The 14,826-nt window shown below is 62.7% G+C and overlaps 2 protein-coding genes across 2 annotated transcripts in view; one reads left to right on the top strand and one right to left on the bottom strand.

The window, feature by feature from the left end:
- On the top strand, positions 1-11,926 carry PLCD3 (phospholipase C delta 3). The gene is made up of 16 exons (XM_077788266.1): positions 1-148; positions 2,130-2,291; positions 3,270-3,498; positions 3,583-3,712; positions 4,122-4,347; positions 5,797-5,998; positions 6,083-6,227; positions 6,309-6,461; positions 6,537-6,689; positions 6,859-6,894; positions 7,471-7,630; positions 8,371-8,487; positions 8,570-8,718; positions 9,358-9,493; positions 11,065-11,214; positions 11,293-11,926. The coding sequence occupies exons 1-16, from the start codon at positions 46-48 to the stop codon at positions 11,379-11,381; spliced, it is 2,340 nt and encodes a 779-aa protein (XP_077644392.1). The 5' UTR covers positions 1-45; the 3' UTR covers positions 11,382-11,926.
- The window catches only part of NMT1 (N-myristoyltransferase 1), a 17,929-nt gene continuing 14,998 nt past the window's right edge, over positions 11,896-14,826 (bottom strand). Inside the window, exon 12 of the mRNA XM_021539894.3 lies at positions 11,896-13,364. Coding sequence (XP_021395569.1) covers positions 13,344-13,364 — 21 coding nt within the window. The 3' untranslated portion in view covers positions 11,896-13,343. The remainder of the gene's footprint in view (positions 13,365-14,826) is intronic.

A 14,826-nucleotide genomic window follows, 5' to 3' on the forward strand; every position in this document is an offset into this window, starting at 1 on the left:
AGCACCGGGAGCACCGGGAGCACCGGCGGTGCCGGGGTCCCCGTCATGATCTGCGGCAGGAGGGCGCGTCCCGCCGCCGAGCAGCTCCGCGCCCCGGCTGAAGGCGCCGGGGGCTCCCGCCGGCCCGGGAGAGCCCTGAAGAAAATGGGTGAGTCCCGGGGGAACCGGGCAGAAACTCCGTCCGGCCGGGCCAGAGGGGCCCGGAGCGATCTCCGTGCCCGGGGGGTCCCCGGGGCGGGGGGGGACCCTTGTGACGGGAATGGTCCCCAGGGCAGGGTGAGGGCCCCCAGGGCTGGGGTGGGTCCCCAGGGACGGCAGGGTCCCCCTGCTCGGGAGGGTCCCCGAGGTGGAGGGGTCCCCCCAGCAGGGAGGGCTCCCCCGGGACGGGAGGGGTCCCCGGGGCCACCCCAAAATAGCCGTGCGTGCCCCAGCCGATGGGGGACAGCGGGGTCGGGGTTTGGCCACATCACAGGTGACAGGAGCTCCCTTGCTCAGGGCTTTTACTGTCCCCAAGCTCACGTCCCATTCCCTGGGAGCCCGCCCAACACCCTGCCTCAGTTTCCCCAGCAGGGGTGCTGCCCATGGCACAGTGGGCACACGGGGCTCAGCAGTCCAGGCAGGGGCAGTGGGTGCCCGGCAAGGTCAGGGTGGGTCCCTGGGAGCGGCTGGTCCGGAGTGGGAGCGGCAGGAAGGGCACGGCTGCCCTTGTGCCCCCAGCTCTGGACACGGGGCCGTGTGCCTGGAGCTGCTGCAGCTCCGCGTGTCCGTGTGTCCCTGTGGCTGTGTGTCCTTGCACCCGTCTGTCCCTGCACCTCGACATCCACACATCCATGTGTCCATCTGTCCCTACCCCCCGGCTCCTGCATGTCCACGCCTCCCCTTGGCTGTGTCTGGGAGCACCCACCCGTGTCCACGCATGTCCATGTGTCTGACTGCCCATGCATCCCAGTGCTTGTGCACCCACGTGCCCCATGTCTGCGTGTCCTGGCAGCAGTGCATCCATGCACCTGTGGATCCATGCATCCCTGCATCCATCTGGCAGTGCATCCCCGTGTCCACGTGCCCCTGTGGCTCTGTGTGACCAAGCAGCTGTGTCCATGCACCCATATGTGCCTCATCCGTGCATCCATGCATCCATGCATCCATGCATCCATGCATCCACACACCTGTGCATGCACCTACCTGAATATCCGTGTGTTCCTCTGTCCTTGCATCAGCAGATCCATGCATCCCTGCAGCTCTATATCCATGCATCCACATCCTTGTGTCTGTGTACCACACACCACAGATCTGACATTCCATGTGCCCATCCCTGTGCCCATGGACCTATATCCACGTGTTCCTACATCCCTGCAGCCCCATGCTCGTGCAGCCATGTCCCCATGCCTGCACCCTGGGCAGGATGAGACCATGCAGGAGGTGCTGGTGGCTTCACCCCCGAGGCCACAGTGGCTCAGGATGTCCCCAGAGCCCCCAGCCACCCTTTCCCAGGCCAGGAGTGGAATCTCCATGCAGAGCAGGATGTGGCCACTGGAGATCTTAGGAATGGCTGCCAAAACATTAAAGGGAGGAAATAACCACTCCGTGAACAGATGGAAAAATCCTGGCTGAGGCGTGGGCCCGCGAGTCCCCCGAGTCCAGCCTGTCATTGTTGCAGCCTGAGCTCTGCTGCTGGCACCGTCCTGGCACTCTCCATGCAGGATCTGGGCAGCTTTGCTGGGATTTAGCAGCTGGGCTGTGTCAATGCTGTGCCCTGATCCCCTGAACATCTACACTGTGCTCCAAAGGGGGCCAGGGCAATGGCTTGTCCTGTCTGTCCTCTCCTGCCTGTCCTGTCCCATTCCAACCCATTCCTGTCCCATTCCAACCCATTCCTGTCCCATCCCGTCCTGTCCCATCCCGTCCCATCCCATCCCATCCCATCCCATCCCATCCCATCCCATCCCATCCCATCCCATCCCATCCCATCCCATCCCATCCCATCCCATCTGTCCTGTCCCATTTGTCCCGTGCCATCCGTCAGATACAGATGTGCACCCAGATGTGCACGGATCCCCCCCAGCCCGTGCCCCCCCCAGTACACCCTTGGAGCCCCCAGTGCCCCCGGTAGCCCAGGGCTGTCCCCGCAGGGCTGACGGAGGATGAGGATGTGCAGCGGATGCTGCAGGGGTCCCTGCTGTGGAAGGTGAAGGCCCGGGGGGGCTCCAGGGCGCGGCTGTTCCGCCTGCAGGAGGACGGGGTCACCGTCTGCTTCGAGGGACGCTTCCGGCGCGCCCGCTCCCCCCAGAGCTGTGAGTGCTGCGCTGCCCGTGGGGCTCGGGGACACCGAGACACAGCTGCACTGCCACAAGCTGCAGGGAGGGCAGGAGCTGGGCGGTGCCCCAGACCCACCCCTGGGCCCCCACCAGGGACCCAGACCCCAACCCAGGACCCCCACCTGGAATCCAGACCCTATCCCAGGATCTGGACCCCCACCCAGGACCCAGATCCATTCCCAGCATCCAGAAGCCCACCTGGATCCTGACCACAGCCCAGTTCCCAGACCCCCACCCAAGACCTGGATCCCCACTCAGACCCCAGACCCCACCTGAGTTCCAGACCCCAACCCAGGACCCAGATCCCCCAGCGAGAGCCAGACCCAATCCTGGGACATGGAATTCCACAATTCTGACCCTACCCAGATGGTAGGGTTTGGATTGTGCTCCAGATGCCCCCTGGGACCCAGATCCCTGCTGGATCCCCACCTGTGACTGGACCCTGATCCCCACCCAGCACCCAGACCCAATCCTGCATCCCAAGCCCTCACCTGAACTGTGAATCCAGTCCAGAACAAGGACCCCCACCCAATACCTGAACTCCAGCCCCCTTCACGCCGTGGCTCCCAGAGCCTTCCAGCCTTTCCCAGTGCCTCCCAGTACACCCCGTGCGGAGCTGTGAGAGCCCCCCCACCCCTCCCCATCCCATCAGGGTCAGCACAAGGTCCCGTCTCCATCCCGGCCAGACTCTGTCCCCCTCCCCGGCGTCACCCGGCTCTTTCCCCCCTCATCTGGGATGGGTGCCTGGAGCTGGCACCGCTCAGGGATGGCGGCTCCATCCCCTGGCAGCGTCCCCGCAGGGCCGGCGGCCGCGGCTCCCGTCTGGCCGGGGATTAGCGGCTGAGCCCGGCCCTGGGGCGCCCGTGGGCAGCCGGGGCGCCTCGCAGGATGCTGGCGGGTGGGTGCCCCGCCGAGGCAGCCCGTCCACGGTCCCCCACCCGGCGTGTCCCGCAGTCTCGGTGGCGCACATCGAGGGGCTGCGCCAGGGCCGGCAGTCGGAGGGGCTGCGCAAGCACGGAGCCGCCTTCCCCGAGCGCCACTGCTTCAGCCTGGCCCTCAAGGGCCGCCGCAAGAACCTGGACCTGGCCGCCCGCGCCGAGGAGGACGCCCGGCACTGGGTGCAGGGGCTCACCAAGCTGATGGCGCGGCTGCAGGCCATGAGCCAGATGGAGAAGCTCGACCAGTATCCTTTGAGGGCTCTGGGGGCTTGGGGACAGGGTGGGGACAGCTGCAGGTGATGCCAGGAGGTTTCCTTACCCCGCTGTAGCTGGATCCACGGGGTCCTGCAGCGAGCAGACAGGAACAAGGACAACAAGATGTCCTTCCGGGAGGTGAAGAGCATGCTGAGGATGCTCAACATCGACATGGACGATGTCTACGCCTCCAAGCTCTTCAAGGTACCCATCCTGTGCTGCACGGCTGGCCGTGCCCGCTGCCGGCTCCTTCTCTGCCCTCCCCAGCACAGAGAACTGCCAGGCTCCTCACACCAAAGCCACCAGAGGCTGGGTCCCACCAGGAGCACATGGTGGAGAGGGCTGAGGTGGGCTGAGCTGTCCCAGCCGCTGTTCCGTGTGTCCCCAAGGTGGGACAGCTGTTCCTCTGGGCATCCCTTTCCACCTAGGGAAACTGAGGCACGGAGCTCTGCTCTGCTCCATCCCAGAGCAGGGGGGTCAGAGGGTTCTGGCTGGGGGAGCAGAGGGGACAGCGGCTGAGCCCCCCAGGCTGATCCCACGCACACTGCCAGCTCCAGGGACGGGCAGAGCAGGCAGGGAGGGGACAGTCGCCGAGGCCGGGCTGTCCCCGCAGGAGTGCGACCGCTCGGGCAACGAGCGGCTGGAGGGCCGGGAGCTGGAGGAGTTCTGCCGGCGGCTGCTGCGGCGGCCCGAGCTGGAGGAGCTGTTCGGGCGGTACTCGGGCGAGGACCGGGTGCTGTCGGCCGAGGAGCTGCAGGACTTCCTGAGGGATCAGGGCGAGGAGTGCAGCCTGCGCCAGGCCCGCGCCATCATCCGCACCTACGAGCTCAACGAGAAGGGTAGGCTGAGGGTGTGACATCGTGGGGTGGGCACGGGAGCGCGTGGACGTAGGGATGGGGCTCTGATGGTGGCATCATCCCCATCAAACCAAAATGGGGCCCTCCAAGGCTTCTATCAGTGTCCTGATGATTTATTAAAAAAATATGGATATTGATCTAGTACTGATATCCAACTGTGATGGACAAAAACTCTCTAGCAGTTTAAAGTTAGAAAGTGTGTGTTTATTGTGTGTGGGATCGCTCCCAAATCCACACCACAGCTTCCAGGTGATTACAGAGCCCTTTTATCCATAGAAGTATTGAATACTCATAATAGAAATACATATTCATCATTTTGGTACATCTCATTCCCCACTTCACATGCTAATCACTCCAAAAGCCATTCAGCATGCGTAGAGTGCCCCTTGAAATGGGTCGGTGTCCCTTTCATGGGGAGGGGTCCCAAAATGAGGAAGTCAATGAAGTCTTCCTCGTTCTGACCTTTCTACCTTTTCAATGCAAATGTGACAAATGAACTCTTGGTAGAACTCCCATTCCTTGTCTTCAATTGGTTTCAGAACAGAGGAGGCCCACAACTGTCTTATGTTCCTAAAAGCAATTTGTCAGTTTGTGTATTCTTCATTATAAACCCAGCTAACTCAACATTGTGCTGACAAGCAATCAATTATTAGTTTACTACTAACTCCTAACTTCATCAAGGCCTACTTATTTATTATTATTTTAATTAACTCTAGTAAGGCTTATTTCTAACTAAAATCTTAGCTCCTTTAAAATCTCTAAATTCCTTAAAGTGTACGTTTCACTCATGCCCATTCCCAGTGTTTGCCACCCAAACATGGCCTGGCTGGCACCTGGTGGATGTGACAGGGATGTGAAGGTGGGGATGGGCAGCAGGTGGACTTCCACGTCTCATGGGTGGTGTGATGCCAGCTCTGCTATGAATGTGACACTGCCGAGGGACTTCTGTCTTCCTCAGGTCCCACCATGGCAGGTCCAGGCTGAGCACAGCGCTAGGACGGGGAACATCGTGGTGGGGATGAAGGACCTCCATGTCACAGTAGTACCCCTAAGGCAGATGTGGCACTAGGAGGATGGAGGACATCAGATGGGAGATGGGAGAAAAAAGGGACTCCCCTGAGTGCCACAGTGCCAGGTCTGGGGGGACATGGCACTGGGAGGACAGAGGGCATCAGGGTGGGGACAGGGAACCTCCACACTTCATGGGTGTCACCATGCCACATCCAGAGTGAATGTGGCACCAGCAGGATGAGTGACATCAGGGTGGAGATGGGACACTCGAGGGAACTTACACATCCCCTGGGTCCCACAGCGCCAGGTCAGGGGTGAGCATGGTGCTGCTGGGACCTCCAAGTGGGGGAAGTTCTCAGGGTGCCACCCTGCTGGCACCATGCCACCCCAGTGACACCTCTCTGCCACCGCGTCCCGCAGCCAAGCGGCAGGACCTGATGATGCTGGACGGCTTCATGATGTACCTGCTCTCGGCCGCCGGTGACATCCTCAACCAGGAGCACACCGAGGTGCACCAGGACATGAGCCAGCCCCTGAGCCACTACTTCATCTCCTCCTCCCACAACACCTACCTGACCCGCAACCAGATCGGCGGCGCCAGCAGCACCGAGGCCTATGCCAGGTGCGTGTCCCCGGTGCCGCGGAGCCCCAGAGGGTCCCGTGGCCCCAGGGTGGCAGGTACTGAGCTGGTGCCCTGTGGTGGCAGGGCGCTGAGGGCAGGGTGCCGCTGCGTGGAGCTGGACTGCTGGGAGGGCTCGGACGGGGAGCCCGTGGTGTACCACGGCCACACGCTCACCTCCAAAATCCTCTTCCGCGATGTCATCGAGAGCATCCGCGACTCCGCCTTCGAGGTGAGAGCGGCTGGCAGCCCCGGGGTGCCCGGTGCCGGTGTGGGGTGCCAGGTGCTGAGGGCTGCCCGTCCCCTTGCCCAGAAATCCCCCTACCCCGTCATCCTGTCCCTGGAGAACCACTGCGGGCTGGAGCAGCAGGCCACCATGGCCCGGCACATGAGGGCCATCCTGGGGGACAGGCTGCTGACACAGCCCCTGCAGGGGCAGGACCCCCACCACCTCCCCTCACCAGAGGTAAGGCCACCCGTGTGCCCACCGCAGCGTCCCCAGGTCCCCTCCAAACCCTGAGCTCGAACCTGCCTTCTGTAGCAGCTGAAGGAAAAGATCCTGGTGAAGGGCAAGAAGCTGCCAGAGCTGTGGCAGGAGTCACAGGCTGTCCCCTTCCTTCTGGACCCCGAGGAGGAGGAAGAGGAGGAGGAGGAAGAAGAGGAGGAGAAGGTGAAGGAGAGAAGCCCCCGGCGGGTAAGAGACTTCCCCAGGGATGTGGTTTTGGAGGACCATGGCATCCCTGTGGTCCTGATGGATCAGAGCATCCTGGTGGTGCCAGGGGCCCATGGCATCCTGGCACTGTCCCACCTGAGCACTGCCAGCTCTGCCACGGCCTCTGCAGCCCTGCTCTCGCCTCTTTCAGTCGCTGCAGTCGCTGCAGGAGATCAAACCTCTGCAGGTGGGTGATGGGCTGGAGCTGGGGGGGCTGTGGGAGCAGTGAGGGGCTGTCACTGCCTGGAAGAGGGGACAGAGCTTGGGGACCCCTCAGCTGTGCCTCCCTCTTCCTGTTGGGCTGGGTGGCCTGTGTCTGGGGTTTCCAATACTTTGATTTCTTGGCACCTCGAGTTCTCCATCGTGTTGGGCTTTCATCACATCCAGAGTGACCTGTTGCGGTCGGCATCACTTTGGGGTCTCTGTCCCCTCAAGTATTCCATCATCTCGGGGTGCCCATCACCTCAGGTTCTCCAGCACTTTGGGGTCTCCCTCATCTTGGGGTCTGTACATCTCGGGCTGTCCATCCCCTGGGGGTCTCCATGACTTCCAGTTCTCAACCTGCTTGGGCTCCCCATCAGCCCCTGGTCCATCATTCCATTGCCTCAGGTTCTGCACCACCCTGGGGTCTCCAGGGCATCAGGGTCTCCATGGCCTTGGGGGTCTCAGCACTCTGCACTAGTGGGTGGGGGTCTGCAGACCCCCGGACTGGCAGGTGGCCACCAGGGCCAGGCTGTCCCTGATGCCACGGTGGCTCCCGCAGGCCAAGGACGCGTCGCAGGTGTCCCCAGAGCTGTCGGCACTGGTGGTGTACTGCCAGGCTGTCCCCTTCCCCGGGCTGGCCCAGGCCCTGCGCCACCCCCAGCCCTGCCAGGTGTCCTCCTTCAGCGAGAGGAAGGCACGGAAGCTCATCAAGGAGGCAGGTGAGGGCCACCAGACAGGGACAGGGATGGGGACGGGGTGGCTCCGTACTTCTGAGTCACCGGGATGCAGGATGGGCTGAGTGATGGGCTCTGTCTCTAGGGGGCCCCAGGAGTGGCCAGGTTCACGCTGGCCTCACCCGGGCTGCCCTGGATGGGTGACACTGGGGGCTGGTGGCAGGACCTGCCTGGGGCCAGAGGCCGGGGTTGGGGTCACACAAGCAGGACCAGGGTCTGGGATCAGGATTTAGGATGTGGCATCTGGGTCCAGGGCCTGGGGCTGGGAATAAGGTCTGGGCCAGAGTCCAAGAACTGAGATCTGGGTAAGGGCTGGGGGTCAGGGTCAGAATTTAGGTCAGGGCCTGAGGTTAAGATCTGAGTCAGTGTTCAGGGTCTGGGGTCCAGGCTCAGTGTGTGGGGCCAGAGTCAGTGTCTGGAGTGAAGGATTGGGATCTGGGTCAGGGCATAGGCTTGGGGGTCTTGGTTTGGAGTCTGAGGTCCAGGGATCAGGGTCAAGATCTGGGGTCAGGGTCTGGGTTCCATGGTGAAGATCTGGGGTCAAGGGTCTAAAGTCAAAGTGTGGGGTCGAGATCAGGATCAGGGGTCAGAGGTCGGGGTCAGGGGTCCAAGGTCCAGGTCCAGGTTTGGGGTCTGAACCCCAGGGTCTGGGTTCAAGGTCCCATGCCACCCTGCTGGGCCCCCAGCAGCGCTCGGGGGTGCAGCTGAGCCGTGTCCCCCCACAGGCCCGGCGCTGGTCCGGTACAACGCCCGCCAGCTCAGCCGCGTGTACCCGCTGGGGCTCAAGATGAACTCCGCCAACTACAACCCCCAGGAGATGTGGAACGCTGGCTGCCAGCTGGGTGAGACCCCCGGGCCCCCCCGACCTGGCAGCCACCCCTGGAGCCGTCACCCCCCTGACAGCCCGTCCCGCCGGCCCCGCAGTGGCCCTCAACTTCCAGACGCCGGGCTACGAGATGGACCTGAACGCCGGGCGCTTCCTGCCCAACGGCCGCTGCGGCTACGTCCTGAAGCCCCTCTGCCTGCGCAGCCCCCCCGGCGAGGGGTCCCGGCGCCTGGCTCTGCACATCAGGGTGAGGACACCCCCGAGCTGTCCCCAGGCCTGGCTGGTGCCACCCACCTCCCTCCTGGGTCACACCCGTGGCATTCCAATGCCTGGCCAGGTGCCACCTGCATCTTTTGCCGGGTGACACCAACACTGTCACCAAATACAGCTGGTGTCAGCCATGTCCCTTCTCTGAGATGGCAGCAGCCACCTCCCTCCTCCCCACTCCATCCTCAGTCCCAGCCAAGTGCCACCCACGTCCCTTCTCCTGAGGACCCAGCCACATGTCCCTCATGTTCCTTCTCCTGTGTGGTACCAACCACCTCCCTCCTCTTCACCCCATCCCCACTCCCGGCTGGGTGCCATCTGCTCCCTTCTGGGGACACCACCTTGTCCCCAGCCATGTGCCACCTGTGTCCCTTCCCCTGGATGGCACCAGCCACCTCCCTCCTCCTCATCCCACCCACACTCCTCACTGTGCCACTTCTGGGTGACACCAACCCTGTCCCCAAGTCCAGCTGGTGTCAGCCAGAGTGGCATCAGCCACCTCCCTGCTTTCACCGTGTCCCCAGCCCCAGCCAGTGCCACCCACGTCCCTCCTGCTGGGGCCACCGGTCCTTTCCCCACACCCACATCTGCCGGGCCCCTGGTGGTGCCTGTGCCACAGGTGATCACAGCACAGCAGCTGCCCAAGCTCAACAGGGACAAGGGCAGCTCCATCGTGGACCCCTTCGTGCGCGTGGAGATCCACGGGATCCCGGCCGACTGCGCCAAGCAACAAACCCACCACAAGCTCAACAACGGTGAGTGCTGGCACCTGGCACCCCCGGGGACACCCCTGGGCACTATGGGGACACTGCAGGGCACCCCGACCCCCAGGCACATCCCATTACCTATTACCTCTCACAGCCCTATCACTGCCCAAATCCCAGGAATGCCCAAGGACAGCTGGGTCCCCAGGGTCCCTTGGAGCACCCTGATCCCTGCAGACACCCCAGGGAACCCGATCTCCAGGGGTGCTTCAGGACACCCAGGGTCCCTCAGGACACCTGGTCCCCAGGAACACCCCAGGGCACCCTGATCCAGGGACACCTTGATGCCAGGGGCACCCTAATGCCCGTGAGGGACAGCGCCTGGGATACCCACAGCCCAGCACTCACTGCCAGTGAACCAGCACCCAGGACACCCCAGCGCCCAGGACACCCCAGCACCCAGGACACCCCAGCGCCCAGGACACCCCAGCACCCAGGACACCCCAATACCCAGGACACCCCAGCGCCCAGGACACCCCAGCACCCAGGACACCCCAGCGCCCAGGACACCCCAGTCCCCTCCACACACCACAGTGTCCCCTCCCCAGCACAGTCAGACCCTCACCAGTGGCAGAGTCCATCATGTTCCAGTTCTCCCAGTGCTGCTCCCTTATGGTCTCCAGTACACCCAGCCCAAGCCCAGTATGATCCCCATTCCCCCAGTGGTACCCCCATTCCCCCAGTATACCCCACCACAGCCCAGTGTTACCCCCATTCTCCCAGTATGGTCCAGCCCAGTTCCAGTATAACCTCTATTCCCCCAGTACATCCCATCAGAGTCCCAGTATGATCCCATCCCTCCAGTGTACTCCATCACAGCCACTGTACAACCCCCATTCTCCCACTATAGCCCAGTCCAGTACCAGTATGGCCCCTTTTTCCCCAGTATACCCCATCATGGCTCCAGTATGACCCCTATTCCCCCAGTATGGCATCTGTTCCCCCACTACACCCCACTGCAGCCACAGCAGAACCCCTTTTCCCCAGTACACCCCATCATGGCCCCAGCATGACCCCCAGTCCCTCAGTATGACCCCCAGTCCCCCAGTACACTCCACCACAGCCCCAGTATGACCCCCTTTTTCCCAGTATACCCCATCACGGTCCCAGCATGACCCCCAGCCCCCCAGTATGGCCCCAATTCCCCCAGTACACTCCACCACAGCCCCAGTATGATCCCCAGCCCCCCAGTATGACTCCCATCCCCCAGTATGACCCCCATTTCCCCAGTATACCCCATCATGGCTCCAGTATGACCCCTATTCCCCCAGTATGGCCCCCAGTCCCCCACTATGACCCCCATTCCCCCAGTACACTCCACCACAGCCCCAGTATGACCCCCTTTTCCCCAGTACACCCCATCATGGTTCCAGCATGACCCCCAGGCCCCCAGTATGACCCCCATTTCCCCAGTACACCCCACTGTGGCCCCAGCACCCCCCAGTGCAGCACAGCAGCTCAGCCGGGGCAGGGGCAGTGCCGGGGGTCCCGCGGGTCCCTGGGGGGCGCGGGGTGGCCCCGGTGGCCGCGGTGGCCCCAGCCAGCCCCACCCGGTGCCGCAGGTTTCAACCCGCGCTGGGAGGAGACGCTGCGGTTCCAGGTGCGGGCGCCCGAGCTGGCCCTGGTGCGCTTCGTGGTGGAGGACTACGACAGCACCTCCTGCAACGACTTCGTGGGGCAGTTCACGCTGCCCCTGCCCAGCATGCGCCAAGGTGGGTGCGGGCGCCGCCCCGCTGCCCTCCGGGGACGGGGACAGCCCCTGCCACCCGCTGAGCCCCGTGTGTCCCCAGGGTACCGCCACATCCACCTGCTCTCCAGGGACGGGGCGTCCCTGTCCCCCGCCACGCTCTTCGTGCACGTTCGGTCCAAGAGCCTGTGAGGGTCGCAGGAGGGACAACCGGGGCCCGAGGTGCCCATGGGGGGACGCTGCATCTCCATGTGGGGGACAGCAGGCTCCTCCGCGGGTGGGCACCCTGCGTGGGGACAGCCCGAGGACAGCGCTCGCCTTCTGTGGTGACAGCAGGGCTGGGAGCACCCAGAGGGGCGGTGGGGGCTCCCCTCCCTGCTACCCAGTGCCACCCAGTCTGCTGGTGCCCCACTCCTCTCCTCGAGGGGACAGAGATGTTGTGACAATCAGGATGGGTTGACTGGGCCAATGACAGCCCAGCACAGCCCCACAGGGGTGACATGGGTGACAGCAACCACCAAATCTCATCAGTCTTGGCCACGCTTGATCCCAGCCCCTCTCTTGGGATGCAATGATGGTGCCATCATCACGCTGGAGTTCCTGAGGGGACCCTGCCACCACACACTCCATTGTGCTCAGGTGGGGACACATGGCCAACCTCTGCTCTGGCACCAGTGACAGTCACAGATTTACACCCCGCGATCAAGCCAGTCAAATAAAGGTTTTATTTTAACAGAGCCTGTCCCAGTGTCCCTGTCACCCTCTGGGGCCCGTCGTGGGTGGATCAGGGCTGAGCCCACCCCCAAATCAGCAGTGCCAGGGGGAGCTGCCAGGCATCCATGGAAGCTGGGGGGATTCATTGGAGCAGCCCTCAAACCTGCCATGGGGACAAGGGGGAGGGTCCCAAGGGGTGTCCCCCACCCACACCCAGCCTCCCCTAGCTCAGGACAACAGAGACACAGGAGGGGACACAGAGGTACTTGCATAGGTGACACAGGACCCCGGGCAGGGGGGATGTGATGGGCTCCTGGTCCCCACTGAGGCCCCACAGGTCCAGGCTGGGGCGGGCACAGGCTCTCAGCGTCCGTGCTGCCACGGGGTGTGACAGGGACACGCGAGGACAGGGAGGCGTGAGGGTGCATAGACGGGGTCTTGGCCTTGGTGTGCAGCTTTGGAAACCTTTGGCTGGGCGGGCAGGAGCATCTCGGAGCTCTGGGTTCAGGACGTGGCAGGAGGCTGTCCGGGCACTCCTCGATGGGATGTTGGTTTTCCATGAAAACGTTTCCTTTCTCTCGGATCCCACACGAGGCGACACTGGGGGCTGGCGCTGCAGGCACCGGGGAGGCCGAGGCCCCCGGGGCGATGCCGATGGAGTATCCAGATTTCCATGCTTCCAGAGAAAAGCAGCTGAGCAGAGAGGCTGGAGGGGTGGCAGTGGCAGCGGAGCATCCCCCGGTGCCCGCAGCCCCACGGGGGAGGCTGAGGGGAGGCAGCCCCAGGAGCCCGAGCAGAGCGGGGTGAGCCTGGCTCGCTCCAGAGCGGAACCCCCGGATCTTCGGGCACTGCTGCCCTCAGTTCAGCGTCCAGCAGGAAGGGCTGGAGTCTCCGTGGCTGGGCAGGAGGTGGGACAAGGCATCACTTGCACAAATAGCCCTTGGAAAGGAATCCTGACGTGCTCCGAGCCCGCGGGGAGGGACCGTGTTTAACGGAGGGGGCAAAGAGCCGAGCAGGGGAGAGCCTGAAGCGCCCTCGGGGCGGGCAGGAGGGTTTGGCCAGCAGCCACCACGTTGCCACAGCATCAACCTCAGTTGTCCCCACGGAGAGAAGTCCCAGTCCAGCAGCCCAGTGGCGACCTTCAGCAGCCGAATGTAACTCATGGCAGTTGGGAACAGGAAAGATTTAAAATATATATAATATATACTTTTATTATTCACCCGTTAAATCCATTATATGCCAATCATGATCTAGTGTCAGCAGTTACATTCCCTCGACCATGTCTTTAGGAGGATGCAGTTAAATCAAACGAGGAGGTGCTGACAGCAGCGGGGGTGGCTCCGGTGCCCCTCTCCCGGTGTGGGTCTGGCTTTGGCAGAAAGGATGAGGGCAGCACCTCCACAGACCCGGCTCCTCCACGCTCTGCTGGCAGGGGCTCCCTTACTGCAGCACCAATCCAACCTGGGAGCAATGGAAATTGGGGTCAGCAGCTGGCCTCTGCTCCGCTGCAGCCTTGTCAGGATGCAGCTGGGAGGGCTCGTGCTCTCTGTGTCGGTCTCCCCACTGGTTTTGGGGTATTTGGGAACAGCAAGCCCTGGGTTTGGGGCTGAACGGGCACACGGGCCCTGCCCAGCTCTGATCTGGGGAGGTGACCAATGTCTGGGGTGTGACAAGCCCCACCAGGTTATGAGACAGCCTTGATTCATGAGCCAAGGATGTTTCCCAGCTCATGATGAGTAGAGAGGGATGGAACACCTCTGCTACAAGGTGGGGTTGTTTAGCCTGGAGATGGCTGCAGGGAGCCCCTTCCAGTGCCAAAAGGGCCACCAAGAGGGACTTTGGACAAGGGCCTGGAGTGACAGGACAAGGGGGAATTCCTGCTTCCTGCTGCTAGAGGGCAGGGATAGATGGGAGATTGGGAAGAAATTCCTCCTTGTGAGGCTGGGGCTCTAGCACAGGGTGCCCAGAGCAGCTGTGGTGCCCCTGGATCCCTGGCAGTGCCCAAGGCCACGTTGGATGGGGCTTGGAGCAGCTGGGACAGTGGAAGATGTCCCTGCCATGGCAGGGGTAGAGCAAGGTACTCTTAAGGTCCCTTCCAACCCAAACAATTTCATGATTCTGTGACATGGGAGAAGCTGCTTCCCAAGAGCCTGGTCCCTGGACATGTTTCTCCGCAGGGAGCTGGCACTGCTGGGCACCCTCCAGGATGTGCTGGTGGCCTGTCATGTACTCTGACCCAGTGGACCCAGAGGCAGCCCCTCCACAGGAAACATTCCCAGCATCAGGCTCTCCCCTCCCCCAGCTCTCCTAGCAAAAGAAGGAATTGCTGACACCTCCTGGGAACCTCCTGGGGCTTCCTAGGAGGTTCAGCAGGCAAGTGAGGCTGGTAGGGCACAGGGCTTGTGCCCAGAGAAAGACCTGGCTTCACACCAGGGAACCAAAGCCCTGTGACTGCCGTCAAGGCATTAATTAGCTGTTAGGGCATTAATTAGCTGTGATGTAGCTGGGCAGATTCTGGCTCTCAAGCACCCTCCTCTGCAAGGTGGCTGTGGACTGGACAGGTGCTGAATCACAGCTCTGGTGTGGAGGGACAGCAGCAACCAGGTGCTGCCTCAGAATGGCCCAGGCAGGCAGATGGGGCTGCAGCACAGCCAGGGGGCAACAGGCTGCTGGCCCTGGGGACAAATGACATCCTGGGACTCCATGGCTCAGCCCCCTACATGTGGTGGCAGAGCTCCTTTGTCACAGGTCCTGCTCCAGCCTATCTGCTCTCTGCAGAGGGGTGGCTGCTCCTTCTACCCCACCAGGACAGACACCCAGGGCTGTGCAGTGACACCCGGGTCCCATGTGGGATCACAGGTGACTGTCACAACCCCCGGTGTCACGTCTGTCACCCTGCAGCCCTCTGCTGTCTCCTCTGTGC

Source organism: Lonchura striata, chromosome 25 (assembly GCF_046129695.1).
Source record: "Lonchura striata isolate bLonStr1 chromosome 25, bLonStr1.mat, whole genome shotgun sequence".
In the NCBI taxonomy this organism is placed as follows: domain Eukaryota; kingdom Metazoa; phylum Chordata; class Aves; order Passeriformes; family Estrildidae; genus Lonchura; species Lonchura striata.